Below are 13907 nucleotides of genomic sequence, written 5' to 3'. Positions count from 1 at the left end.
GCTTTGGCTTAGCATTATTAGAACTTTCAACTCCCTCTGCCAAGATTGCCTGCTGTGAGCTCAATTCACAGCATGGCAGTTTTGGCAACAAACCAGGACCCTGAGGTGTTTCCTTGTCTGTTAACTAATATGTACCCACCCAGTCATAATGTTTGTTTAAAAAAAAGAGGCCAGCAATGAAAGGAAGCATTCCACGATAATGGTGCCAATATGTTAGGAGAATCCAGAGGAATTTTTAAAACAGACATGCACTTACCTATTCCAGAAGAAAACCAGATCCATGTATTTTTTTGTTAACAATATAGCAACCAGGTACTCTACCAATTTAGCACCAACTTACCGCCAGTGTTTCTCAACTCTTCGACTCAGGGCAATTTTTTCTCCCACTTCTGTGCATACAGGGTTAGTTAGCACAATCTTCCCCAAATCAGCCTTTACTGCACTGACTCTCCCTCCAGTAGATAAGGATCCTATGTTTACCATTAAAACTTCATTCTTCGATAATTTTTGCACCTGAAGACAGACACACAAAACTCTGAAACATAAGCTTTAGTACTAAAAAAAATACCACAGACAGTCTCGAGCATCTTCTGTTACCTCCTTGCCACAAAAAAAGGTATAGCTGAGAAATACTGTAAATATACACACACACAAACCATGCACAGCACTGTCAGTGCATAAAGATTTATATGCAAAAGGACAAATACATAATGATGTAGTTCTTTGGGTTCTTGGTATGATGTATTCTCTTGGGATTTCTCTATATTTTCTATAAAATATACTGATGATTGCACATACTGTATTAAAAGCACAAACAGTCACAGACATTGCTACAAACTGTGATGTTATACCATTCTTTTAATTAGTTTGTATATTCTCACTTACCTTATGCCTACATACAAAAAAATTATCAAAAATGATTCATTTCACAGGATAAGGCAGCACTGAACCACTTACTGTGGCATGAGGCAGTTTATAGATTTAAATGCTAACTGGGGAAACTATGACCTTTTAGTTGATTTGTGTAAAACGGATCATATAACAGAAGTCTGTGCTGTGCCTCAAGTTCAGTTTCTTTTCAACTGCAGTATTTCAAAAATACTTAGCTTTAAAAAGTTCTTCAGAGAGAAAATCTACAAAAAGCATGTAAGTAGGAAGTAGATCACTTATGTGTATTGCACAAATGAATAGGGTGATAGCAAATAGTAGTATGTTTAGAAGAACATTTAGACACATAAATACTTTATGCTACTTTAAATTACTCTGATATGAATTCCTACTCCTCTGAAAAGCATTCTTGTAATAAAGAAGCAGATTAGTTTAGTGACAAGCTTATATCAAAGGGGAGACAAAACTGCTATACAAGATGAAAGAAATGTATTCAGTAACGAAACTTAGCACAAGCAGCAAAATCAGGAAGAACAAAAGAAGGGGTACAGACCTTTGCAGCTTTCTTGTCTCCTTCAGTGCGCACCCCTAATAGTCGCCTCAGCAAGAAATAGGAAATTTCTAGCTCTGTAAATATTTCTGGCAGTGCCCCAACTGCACCAAGCACTTGGCCTACCATTCGGTCAGCTCGGCACAGAGTTGGGTCAATCTTAGTGCCAACACCTGCAACGCAACAAGGAAAGGCACAAGGAGTAACTGCAAGGTAGCTGTCACTTTTATGTATTAAAATGTTTGAAGGAGATCTAAAAACAGCAAACTGAAAATGTACTGGGAATTCCCTATTACCTGGACAGCATTTTCAGAATGTCAGCAAGACTGTGAGCTCTGTCTAAACAGATGAAGAAATATTCTACCGTTAAAGCCAGTACAACTAACAGTGCAAATCGATCTGCATTGGCCAGTGACATTCAGGAAATTATTTATAGTTTAAATATCCAATTTTCACACCAGCCCTATCTCTCTCTATATGAATTATTTAAAATTGCTCATAGTATCTTTGTTGATTAACTGAAATTCATTGCTGAATGAAATCAAGTGTTTTCAATAAGCATGAAGGAATAAATCTTTTAATAAGATAATATTCTTACCTATAAGACCTCCTGGAGCAGCATATTGTAGATCATTGTGTTCAGCAAAGAGTGACACAATTTTGGAAAAGATTGGTTTGCACATGAGTTTCCCTTCACTGTCCTTGGATACAATACCAGGCCGCACCTCAATTTCCTGGCCCACCTAATTACAAATGTGAAAAAGGGATTAACTGGCTGTTTCACAGGAGCACAAAACTAACTAGTCACAGATAAAACTTACATATCCCCAGATCTATTTTTTATACAAGTCCTTCGCTGTGGGCTACTGTAGAACTCCTAGGATTTCTGTTGCACTGTTAACTGCAAATTGAACAATACTTACAGCCAATGTAACAACTGATTTTCTTTTCAATACAATTTGTAAAATTGCTTTAGGAAAGAATCTTTATCTGCAATAATTCCAACATATAAATTTTAGTTAAATTTTTAAACACTGTATTTAATTTAGAAATATTTCATCTCTGAGAAACATTGAGTTAATTCACTCAATGTAACTGATCAGCATCAATACACTGCAAAACAAAGAAAACACAAGCTGTATAAACATTCGAAGATGCAGTCTGCCCTCCAGCCTAGAAGAGCAACTTTTAAAATTTCCATCTATTGATGGAAAGCAAGCAAAATAAAAAAATTAAAATATACAGAATACTTAGGTGGGGAAGTGAGACCTGTGAGAACCCACACATATTCCTAAGGTACTTGTGAAGTTCTTTTGCTCTTTTCTGCCCTGCAATAATTGATCAAGTAAAAGTGGTAGGACAGGAAAAAAAAATAGCTCCTTCAATTTTGTAAGTGATTAAATCAGTATAGTTATTAGCAACAGGTTAGATTACAATAACAAAAATATATTTAAAAAATTAAAACAAGTGCTTCTTGTTCTGGTATCTTAAAACTTGAAAGTAAAAATGAGGTACAGACAGGAAGGATAAGTGCCACCTGACTGTATTTGAGTTTTAAAAACCAAATTCATTATATAGATTCATTTTGTACTAAGCATGGAAAAACTCTACTCATTATTGTAATTAAAAATCTCCAGTCAAGAAAGAGAAAAGGTTACCTTTAAGACACCCTTTAGAATACTGCCACCAGCTACTCCTCCCTTAAGGTCATCAACTTCACAGCCAGGCTTGTTGACATCGAAAGATCTAATTACTGAAAAGAATAGACCATGACCAGATTTATTTTTAATATCAGATTTTTAAATAGTGTCTTTCTTTAGCAACTCTGATTGCTTCTCTATTCTTATGAAAGTATACAATTGTAATATTCATAAATATGTGTAATGACGAACATTTTATTCCCAATTTTTAGATATACAGTTGATTTTGTTCTCAAAACCATTTAAGCTGCTCATATACATAAATTTTTGTTTGCCTAGCAGAAAGCAACTTAACCATCAGTATCTAAAAAAGAAAGTAATGATCAACTGTATTACAAAACCCCTGCAATATTCACAATGCCAATTGTGAATACCAGAACCTTCATTCAATGTAGTCATAGTGAATACTGTGACCTTGATTTAACGTGGTCAATTTTTAAGCATTCTAAGTATGTTTTGTAGGACTCCTATAGTTTATTTGGAAAAAAAGACAAATTAATTCATTGTAGTGGAACTGAATTTCCTAAGACGCTGGAAAAGAACTGAGACTTTGACAATTATATCCAGGGAATAAGAGACTAACACAAAAAATCTGACCAACCTATCTATAAGATTTTCATGGAAATAATTTAATTATCAAATTCATCAGTTTTTCTGTACTTTTAAAATCAAAATTAAATTCATAACAATGAAAGGAATGTTTTTAAGATATAAATTTCTCATCTCTATTGCATTTTAGTGCTGTCATATGCACAGAATACACACAAAACCAACAGCAATTAAGAGAACAAACAATACAGCTTCCAGAAAGTATGCAAGTTTTAAAATAAGAGTGCCCTAAATACTCTTTTAGAATCCACCTCTTTTTAGGGCACTCAGCAAGATGACATTCTAAGTGTAGACACCTTCAGTCAATGGTTGGCCACAAAGGCCCAGACCTGAGCATTTACATACCAATAAGCCTTGGTTCAGATGTGAAGTCTCGCAAAGGGACTGGGATTTTCTTCACTATGTACTCACAAACTACCTCAATGTTGTATTTCAACTGTGCTGAGATTGGAATTATTGGAGCCCCTTCTGCAACTGTACCTAAAACAAAATCAAGTTCAACATCAAGCTTTAAGAAGAGTATTTACAGCAACACAACCAAACGATTTGTGATTGTTAAAAACACCAGTGAATTTCATGCTGTGTTTTGTGTGTATTTCCCAAAGCAGTATCAAAGCATTTATCCTTCCCTTCAATGTTTTAACTCAAACTAGCCACACCTTTTCAAGGCACTCTGAACACTGTGCAAGATAATTTTCCACTCTAGGGGAAAATTCACTTCCTACATTGTGATCAGAAATATTCTTAAGATTTCCTCAGAGAGATTTGATATCTCAGTGTTTGACACATCTGTACTCATGTTACAGTCAGATTTCATTCTGACAAACTAAGTTTCCTGTCAATTTAATGATCTATGTTTTCCCAGTTTTGCAACGCAAGTATGTATTTTAGAAAAATCCTAATTTTATGAAAGGATGCATTTAGTTTTCCAGGTTTGTTAAATTATTACTAGTTTTAATTATATCTGTGTTTCTTGTGCTAACTTCAGTTCTCAAACTCCGAATTTACACATCAAGCCATCTGACAGAGCTGTTATGAACAGTTTTTGCAAGGAAACAATTATGAATTACAAAAGAAGAAAGAGCCATTGGCTACTTCTGAGGGTGACAATCCAGTTTTGCAGCTTGTCACATACCTCAGCTAATGCAGATAAATGGAAAGCAGTGGAAGTTCCCAGAAAAGATGAAACCCAGAGCACTGAACTTCAGCAGAACTTTACAGAGTAGGATAACACTGCCCAAACTGGATTTACAGAGACAGATGAAAGACCAATCTTTTGTGATTAGATAAAAGAAATTAACACATCTACACCTACAAGGTGCCTCTAGCAAGTATTGCTTCCTTCTTTCCTGTGCTGCACTAAAATTACAGTAAAATCTCTACCAAAGAAACAAGCCAAGAAGAAACCACAAATGCAGTGAAAGCTACTAGATAAGAGCCATTGCTATTGGTTTTACATCAAGAGCTCTGACCAACAGCATTACCACTCTTGTACTTAATCAGTCTGAAATGGGTGAGAAGCACAACTCCAGTGGTCTAGTTTCCATATTAACAGATTATGTACATCAGCATTATCTAAGAGAAGCTTTTCTATAAGCATAGAAAACCCACTGTATCCATGTCTCAACAATGAATTTCAACCACTGACTGGATTTCTGCTCTTGAAAACTTACCTTGTACAAATGCAAGGATCTGCTCATACTGTTCTTTAGCCTGGCTCTCCTTCACCAAATCAATCTTATTCTGTAGAATCAAAATGTGCTTCAGTTTCATGATTTCTATAGCAGCTAGATGTTCTGAGGTCTGAGGTTGAGGGCATGACTCATTACCAGCTGAAAGAAGAGAAGTGACTGCAATATAGAAACTATAAAGATAGAAAAAGCTTCTACAGTTAGGACATCTACTTTCTACTGCATCTTTATAAAAACAAACAAACAAGACAGTTGTCTCTCAGTAAGCTACATGTGAAGCAACCAAGTCAATAAGCACCTATTCTCCCCCATAACTGCTGGTTGTACCATCGGCACAATGTATGACAGGTGAGAGGTTGCCAGAGTGGTTCCCTCGTTCCACTTGCTCCCAGAAGAAACACCCATCTACAGTTTCCAAAGATATTAACAGGCTAACTTGTGTCTACTTGACTTACTCCATCCTTCGGCTCTTCAGACATCTCAGTACTGACTGTAGCATAACAGACAATTCACATTTTAAGAAAAATCTTACAACTTCCTTATCAGTAAAGCCATAAAAATGCCAAGATCCCCAAACTCTGTAATACAATAATTAGATCAACTATGTGAATAGGGTTGCCATCAGTATGGTTTGGATTTCAGCCAGCTTTGGCCTGATGTGCCATAATGGTGGTTAATCTCACTTAAGTTTGGTCTATCACGCTTTCTAGAGCTAAAGAGGCGGAAGAAATGACTAATGTTCTAAAGACATACAAAAATCAGAGCTAAAATTGTCTGAATCAACTTACATCTCCTGTACCTTAATTTTGCCTGTATTCCTCTGGGTTTACTGTTTCTACTGTTGTTTGTGGACTCTCCTGGATAGCAAAGACTACATACATATTTCAAGGAAATTGAACCTACAGAGAAACTCAAAATGTACTTCCAGCTAATCTATCTCCATAAAAAGATATAAATTTTACTGTACTATACTCAAGGTTTCATCTTACCTAACTAATCTTCCCATGGGGCCAGCTACCAGACTAGTTTAAAACAACCCAGTTTGCTAAAGTACATTGTCTTTGTAGCATCACTTTATTTTCTTTAACACATCCCAACTGCATTCACTTAACTGCTCACCACATCCCAACAGATTTTAAAGCCCATATAAAGTTGCTTCATGATACTAAAAACCAGAGCTCTGCTTTTGTGTAGCAATTGTTACCTATCAACAGTAAAGCTGCATCCATTACTGCTGCACCGTTCAACATTGTAGCCATCAAAATATCATGGCCAGGACAATCCACAAAAGAGACATGCCTGTTGTAGGAGAAGGTGAAAAAGAAGTCCAAAAGCCAATTACCAACGGTTCCTCTGACTGATTTATGTGAGTGAATAGGCAGACACAGAAGTTAAAAGCATCCTTAAAACAGACAGATAAACATTTTGAGACAGATGCTGAGAAGCAATACCTTAAAAGTATTTTCAAGGAAGTCCTAAAAGTTAGAACACAAAGACTACTGAATGGCTACTGAATACTTTTTCTGAGTTTTTAAGATTTAATACCATATATCCATATTAGGTACTGCTTTAATATTTCAACAATTTACCTGTAAATTAGACTAGAGTTAAATGCACCAGAATAAAAAAAACAAAACCAACCCAACCTACCACCACCCACCCAAAACCCAACAAACACACCACATGGGATTTCCCTTATCTCTTTTAAAAGACATCTCCCATTCTCCAATTTTAAGAAATCATGCATCTTTAGTTACATGCTTTATAACTGCACTTCACTTCGAAGATTTATCTACAGAGACAATGTTACATTTCCAACCTTACGATTTTATTGTGCAGACCATAATAGTTGATTTGCTATGTTCCTTCCTGAACCTATCCAGTGAAGAATTCTTGTTTCCTAGTAGCATGCCACCAAAAACCAAGGGACTAATTTGCTTCTTTGCTGACAATGTTAAATATCTACTACAAGCAGAAAATCAGTGGGATAAAGAACACAGAGCTTTTAACCTGTAGTTTTGCAATGGCTGCCTGCCTGCCACAGTTCATCTCAGTAAGCACTTCGTGTATTTTATCATAAGCATGAATTAAGAATCTTCTTGTATCACCCAAGGCAGCTTAGACAACACCTTAGATCAGGGGTGCCCCCACCTCAGAATGTGCCATAACAACCCATTTCAGCTCACAGCCCAATCCTGACTGTTCTCAGTTATGCAAAGGGAAGTAAAGACAATTTATTCCAGTCATTTACAGTTGTTACCTGACTAGCTTGAAGTTCCCTTTGGTGCCAGGAATATCTGTAGGGAACTCATCTGGGGTGCTACTTCCACAGGATCGGTAACACTCTGGTCGAGAACAGCTTGGGTCATCCAGCTTGTAAATCTGTGATGTTTTAGAATTGGAAAAAAGTTTAATTCCTCAAGGGTTAGTTACCTGTAAGCTCACATCCACCCTGAAATACATCTGTAATGTGTTTGCTGCAGTAATGACTCACCTTTGCATTAGCATAACCCAGCTTGATTGTGATATTTCTTTCCAGTTCATTTTTAAATCTGACAGTATGAACTCCAGATATAGCTTTGACTACTGTCGACTTTCCATGGGCTACATGACCAATTGTACCTGTGTTTTAAAAGGAAATGTTTGTCAATAAACCATTGTTTAGTTTTGTGCAATGTTCCATTATTATCAACACACAATTACGCCAAATTCTTCACGGCAGGTAAGTCCAGAGCCCCCATCACATGCACATACACGGTTTGTCATCATTTTGGTTTTAAACAAACAAAAAAATTGAGCTCCCAATGGACAGACCTTGCATTTTTATGAAACTCATTTCAATGCTCAATTTCAAGGTAAAATAAACTTTGCTCCCACTCCATTCAACTGTGTTCCTGAAATAAAATGGGTGCTTTTCAAGTCAAAACAGTTTGACATGTCTCTAAAACTACTATGTAACTGTTTCAGTAAGAACCTTTAAGGTGTTGCCATATAGGCACCATCCGCTACTGCAGGAGGACCAAAAAGAGTCACGTTAATGCACCCCTGTTTTTTATAAGTTTGTTTTTACCTATATTAATTGTTGCTTGTCTGCTGATGACTTCTGGTGAAAGAGGCGTCAACTTGGTCACATCCTGTATAAGGGAGATTTTAGAATTTATTCATCTTGTATATAAGTGTTTAGAAAGTATTATGTGTATTTCCTTAAAAAATTATCCAATAGTTCTATTCAGCAAAATCCAAGCAAGCTCCTTGAAATAATTCTAGATATGCATTCCAGTCTTTTATGTGTGTGAAATAAGACAAAAAGCGAACCAAGTCCTGCCTGTAAATCAGCACAGGCTGCAACCCAAAGCCCTGACCGTAAATCGGTATCAGCTGCAGGGTGTTACAGATGGGGTAAACAAAACAAAAAACCTCTAAAGAACCTCCAACAAAAAACCCCAAACCCTTACATACTCCCAAACCTAAATGACACATACCAGGCAAATTCAAGTTAATTTTCAATGGGTTACATGATGAATTGCACTGATGTTTTAAAAACAAAGCTTTGTCAATAAACAGTTGTTTAATTGGTGTAAGGTCCCATTACAGCCAATATATAATTACAACTATCACTTTGGAGTCCATAGGTCCAGAGACTTCATTATTATCATGGATTTTTAATGGCTATTTTTTCCTCAAATACTGTTATTGCAACTTGAGGTACCAGACAGAAGTTCTGCTGTTGTAAATAGTCTGTTGTGTGAACCTACTGGTAGCCACAGTCACAGTAAAAAACTTACAAATACATTCTGTGTAGATAAAGAGATAACTCTGGATGAGTTGGTTTGGGTTTTTTTAAAGCTGTTTGTCCAAATAATGGACAAGTGTTGAAATCCACTGAACTGTTGCTCTGTACTACTTTTGAAATTGTTAACAGCTACTTTCCATCCTGCATTGAATTCTTATGGATGAGGTGCTCAGTTCAAAGAACAATTCAGGATGGCAAAAGAGTCCTCAGTGCACGACAAGACATAAATATTTTGCTAAGATACAAATAACACGGACACTAAATCACATATTGTTCACACTGTTACATGCATAATGATCAAATAAACACATCTGTGCAACAATGTAAGCTCACTCCTTTTGTTCTCAAGTTTTACACGAATAAAATGTTCACGTTCAATACAAACCAAGTCTTGAACGCTTAAGACACAATTAAATGTGTATTTGTTGTATACCGAACTGAAAAGCACTGCCCTGCGATGGGAACGTGACCTGTAGATGGCACCATGTGGCCGGGGGACAAGCATGTCAGCGTGATGCAATTTCTGCCACCAGGAGAACTCTTCCTGTACAATTGTGCATGCAGGGAGAGTTTTTTTGGCAAGACTGGTATAAGGCCACGCTCAGCAATAAGCTGCAGTCAGCTGTAAGCACTCAAGGGCCCAAAAGGGGCAGGTGAGACCGTAAAGGTAATTCCTGCTGACTTCTTAGCTAGTCCTATCCGTGCCTTTTCCGACTGGGAAATGGGATGGTCAACAATGAGAGGAAGCAAAGAAACTTTCTGAGATAACTAACACGCTCACTATAGCACAAAGAGAATTCCCGTGCTCAAACCCGGAGAACATCGAACACTATTACTGTACACACAAATAGTCTGTTCTGGGCGGGCAGCAACAGGATTTTCGAGTAGTTTTGTCAGCACAGAGGTGTAATGAGTGAGGTAGACCAGGAGAGACACTTAACAGGCAAGATCACCGCAGGCTGGACTCGATGATCTCAGAGGTGTTTTCCAATCTAACTGATGCTCTGATTTTTTGAACTGATTTTCTTGGTAGATCTTAATAACCAAGAAAATTTGCTTGGCAAAACAACCAAGGCAGGGTTGGCAGCCAATCCCTTGAGCCTGCTGGGGACACACAGCACCAAATGATGGTTCTACTTCGGAGAGAGAAGAGCCTTTAATACCACAGAACAGGACCGCCCTTAGAAGGGGAAAAGCGCACCCACCAGTGAGACATAAAAGGTCTGCTCACACAAGTGGGACGCCGAGACTCTCACTCGCCTCACCCGGGCGCCCCACACCCACTGCGACCGGCCCGACCTGCTCCCAGCGCCGCCGCTCCGACAGCGCCTGCCGCCCCGGCTCGGCCTCGCCGCTCTGCCCCTCGGCCCAGCCTCGCTGTGCTGCCTCCTCGGCCCAGCCCCAGAGCGCTGTCCCTCGGGCTCCCGCGCCCCCTCAGCGCGGCACGGCCGCGGCGGGGCCGGCAGGCGTCTCGGAACCTCTCGGCCCGCACCCCCCCCCACCCATCCGGAGCGGCCCGGCTGTCCCCGCCGAGCCCCGGCAGCCGCCCCGGCGCCCCGCGGGTCTCACCAGCGTGCCCAGGTCCTGCCGGCTGAGGTGCGGCTGCCCCAGAGTCACTCCCGCCTCGTCCCCCGCCATCTTGGCCCGAGCAGGAAGTGAGGAGTCCCGTGCGGTCGCCTGATCGCCGGCTCCGCTCTGCGCCTCCGCCGCCGCCCCGCAGCCCCCAGCGCCCTCTGGCCCGCAGGGCGGCACCGGCCGGCCCGGGGACGGGCACTGGACTGGGGAAACGACCGCGATCGGTGCTGCGGGGACACGGCCGGAGCCGCCGCGGGGAGGTAGCAGCTCAGGCGCGCCACTGGGCAGCCCTGGGAAAGGTCCCCGCGGCCGCCCTCGCGCCGGATGATGCAACCGGGGCCTGCGGCGGGGGCCTGCGCCGCGTGCGGCGGCGCGCGGGGCGGGGAGCGCGCGTGCGCGAGCGGCGGGTAACGGGGGCGCGCGCTTGGGGGGGACCTGCGGCGCGGCCCCGGGAGCGCGCGCGGCGGGCACGCGCAGCTCGGCCTCGGCCGCCGCCGGGAGCGTGCGGGGACCGACATCCCGGGAGAGCCGCGACAGAGCGCCGGGAGCCTGCGAGGCGGGAGCGCCTGCCGGCATAGCCCGGCTGGGGACCCCGTGCTGGTGCAGCGCGTACGTGAAACAGCACCGTGGGCTCGGGACGGGACCCGGTCCGGGGACAGACGCACCGGAGGCGGAAAGTTCGCCCGGGGTTTGCGGTCTGCTGTGCGTGTACACCGGCAGCGCGGGGTTATTTGAGTGTCGGGTGGGTGCGATGCAGAAAGGCGCGTGGGGGGGGAGCTGAGACACGGTGCTTGTGTGTATGAAATGTGTCGGTGTCTGATCGGCTGATCTGCCTGAACAGTGACATGTCACATCTATGTGTTAGTAATCTCTGCTGCCCATCAGCCTGATAATGTTTTTTGAATTTCAGCCCTTTTTCTTGTTACTCTCTTTTATAGGCTGGGCACTTATTATTTGGGAGACCACTTGGATATGAGACTGTGCCCCAAGATACGAGCAGCCTGAATGTTTTGTATGAAACAGGTAAAAAAATCACACGTGCTGTGTTCAGAGTTGAGTGTGACATAAATGCTTTAAAAACTGAATGAATAAAATCCCCAATGCAGTGATGAGAGCCAGTTTAGAGGTTCAGCGGAGATTAAAGGCCAAATTCCCTACTCTTCCCTGTGGGAAATTGAATTGACTTCTTCATGGGAACTTCTTTAAGGCATAGAAGATGTGGCTAATAGTATTTTCTCTGTGATCAGGGATACAGGTTTCAGTGCCAGTAACCAGTTATGTCAAATATGTGTGCATTGTGCCAACAACAGGAGTTTTGTCTGCTGGAAACATGTTGGTTCTCAGATTTTGCCCGGGCAACTGCTTGTGTGAAAAAAACCCCAGGTTTGGAGCAGACAACCACGTGATTGAAATGCGATGATGGAAATCTGTGTGGAACTGGTGTGCCTGGTTTAACAGTGCTGGTAACCTCCCACTTCTGTAAATACTGCTATTGCCGTCCCTTCCTGGAACAAGAGTTCGGAGTGAGTTCTGCTGGATATATGCAGAGAACACATTGCAGGTGTTCTTGTTCTGCATAAATGATTAGGAACACTTAAGAAGCCTTACAGCATCTGTAATGGTGTTGGCAGTGACAAAATGTATATTTGTCTTGCAACCCAATCATGTTGCACGTTGGTCTGGAATATCAATTTTCATATCTAATCTTTCCTCAGGCCACATTGTGTTTTCAATTTTGTATAAAATATCTCACTTCTGGGAAAAACAAGATACATGAAGTGTAGTGGGAACATGATGCAATACTTGGTTGTAGTTGCCTCGACGTCCAGGCATGTATAATCACTCTTTTATGAAAATGAACTGAAAACACTAGACTCTGTACGTACTTAGCTGTTTAAATTATGCAGTAATGCAGTGCAGTGTAAAATTATGGAAACAGCTTTTGTCACATTTGCATCAGCCTTTAGAAAGGATTTAATCTTTGCCAAACACCCTGTCAGGAATATGAAAAAAATACACAAACTGTTGCTTCTATTTTAACAGTACGATTGCACATTTTACATATTCTGAGGTAGTCTTGTTACTTTAATTCATTTATTTAGAGATATTTGTAATATAAAGAAAACCCAGAAAAGTCTGAAGACTGCAAATGTCTAATTACTGTAGAACAACAGAATGGTTTGGGTTGGAAGGGACCTTAAAGATCATCTAGTTCCAATCCCCCTGCCATGGGCAGGAACAGCTTCCACTAGACCAGGTTGCTCAGAGCCCCATCCAACCTGGTCTTCAACACTGGGGCATCCACAGCTTTTCTGGGCAACCTGTTCCAGTGCCTCACCACCCTCACAGTAAAAAATTTCTTCTTAATATCCAATCTAAACCTACCCTCTTTCAGTTTAAAGCCATTCCCCCTTGTCCTGTCACTACATCCCCTTGTGAAAAGGCCCTTTCCCAGCCTTCTTATGGGCCTCCTTTAGGCGCTGCAAACTGCTATAAGGTTTCCCCAGAGCCTTCTCTTCTTCAGGCTGAACAACCCCAACTAAAGTAGGTAAGAACATTTCTAGGAGTTGATATTATGACAATATATGTCCATTGTACCTATATGTATTAATTAAATAAAGTCTAAAATTATTCAAATTGAATGGTAACTAGTGTATTAATATAACTCAAAAACCTATGCCCAGAATTTTATTCATTGCAATAGTCTCATTTTAGCCAGTGGTAACTACTTAGTAAATGCCTAAATCAGAGGGGTCAGTCCAAATCTCTATGTAAATTAATATTAGCTAAGGTAATGTTGATACCAGTGGTCATTGTCAGAGGCCTAAATTTAATTTTATTTAGGAGACTAGAATTGAGGCATTATTAACATATTTTGATTTTTCATTAGAAGCAAATTGTCCAATGTGAAAGAGAAGGGGACTTTTTTTTGTGCTTTTAAATGTTGAGATGTTTTAAATGTCAAAGCTATTGTGTTTTGGTTTGTTGGTGGGGTTTTTTTTTGGTTTTTGGTTTTTTTTTTTTTTTTTTTTTTTGTGGCTAGGTTTGAGGTCCTCTTCTGTGGCAGTGTGTAGGAGAGATCTGAAGATCATCTTATGCCT

At 40.7% G+C, this 13907-nt stretch overlaps 2 protein-coding genes across 5 annotated transcripts in view; one reads left to right on the top strand and one right to left on the bottom strand.

The window, feature by feature from the left end:
• The window catches only part of EIF2S3 (eukaryotic translation initiation factor 2 subunit gamma), a 13708-nt gene extending 2812 nt beyond the window's left edge, over nt 1-10896 (bottom strand). Inside the window, exons 1-11 of the mRNA XM_017827141.1 lie at nt 10801-10896; nt 8509-8572; nt 7933-8060; nt 7699-7820; nt 6643-6737; nt 5421-5579; nt 4093-4227; nt 3097-3191; nt 2037-2181; nt 1442-1611; nt 341-513 (exon numbers count right to left, since the gene is read on the bottom strand). Of these exons, the coding sequence (XP_017682630.1) occupies nt 341-513; nt 1442-1611; nt 2037-2181; nt 3097-3191; nt 4093-4227; nt 5421-5579; nt 6643-6737; nt 7699-7820; nt 7933-8060; nt 8509-8572; nt 10801-10869 (1355 nt within the window). The 5' untranslated portion in view covers nt 10870-10896. The remainder of the gene's footprint in view (nt 1-340; nt 514-1441; nt 1612-2036; nt 2182-3096; nt 3192-4092; nt 4228-5420; nt 5580-6642; nt 6738-7698; nt 7821-7932; nt 8061-8508; nt 8573-10800) is intronic.
• A 403-nt stretch (nt 10897-11299) lies between these two features.
• Nucleotides 11300-13907, top strand: part of KLHL15 (kelch like family member 15) — a 27840-nt gene continuing 25232 nt past the window's right edge. Inside the window, exons 1-3 of one of the 4 annotated variants that reach the window (XR_001876792.1) lie at nt 11446-11508; nt 11745-11829; nt 12117-13072. The gene's annotated coding sequence lies outside the window, so the exon portion shown is untranslated. The other 3 variants (XM_017827137.1, XM_017827139.1, XM_017827138.1) reach the window with 3 other exon arrangements.

Source organism: Lepidothrix coronata, unplaced genomic scaffold, assembly GCF_001604755.1.
Source record: "Lepidothrix coronata isolate B3197 unplaced genomic scaffold, Lepidothrix_coronata-1.0 Scaffold135, whole genome shotgun sequence".
Taxonomy (NCBI): domain Eukaryota; kingdom Metazoa; phylum Chordata; class Aves; order Passeriformes; family Pipridae; genus Lepidothrix; species Lepidothrix coronata.
Note: the sequence above shows the minus strand (reverse complement) of the source record. Positions and strands in the feature narration are given on the sequence as shown.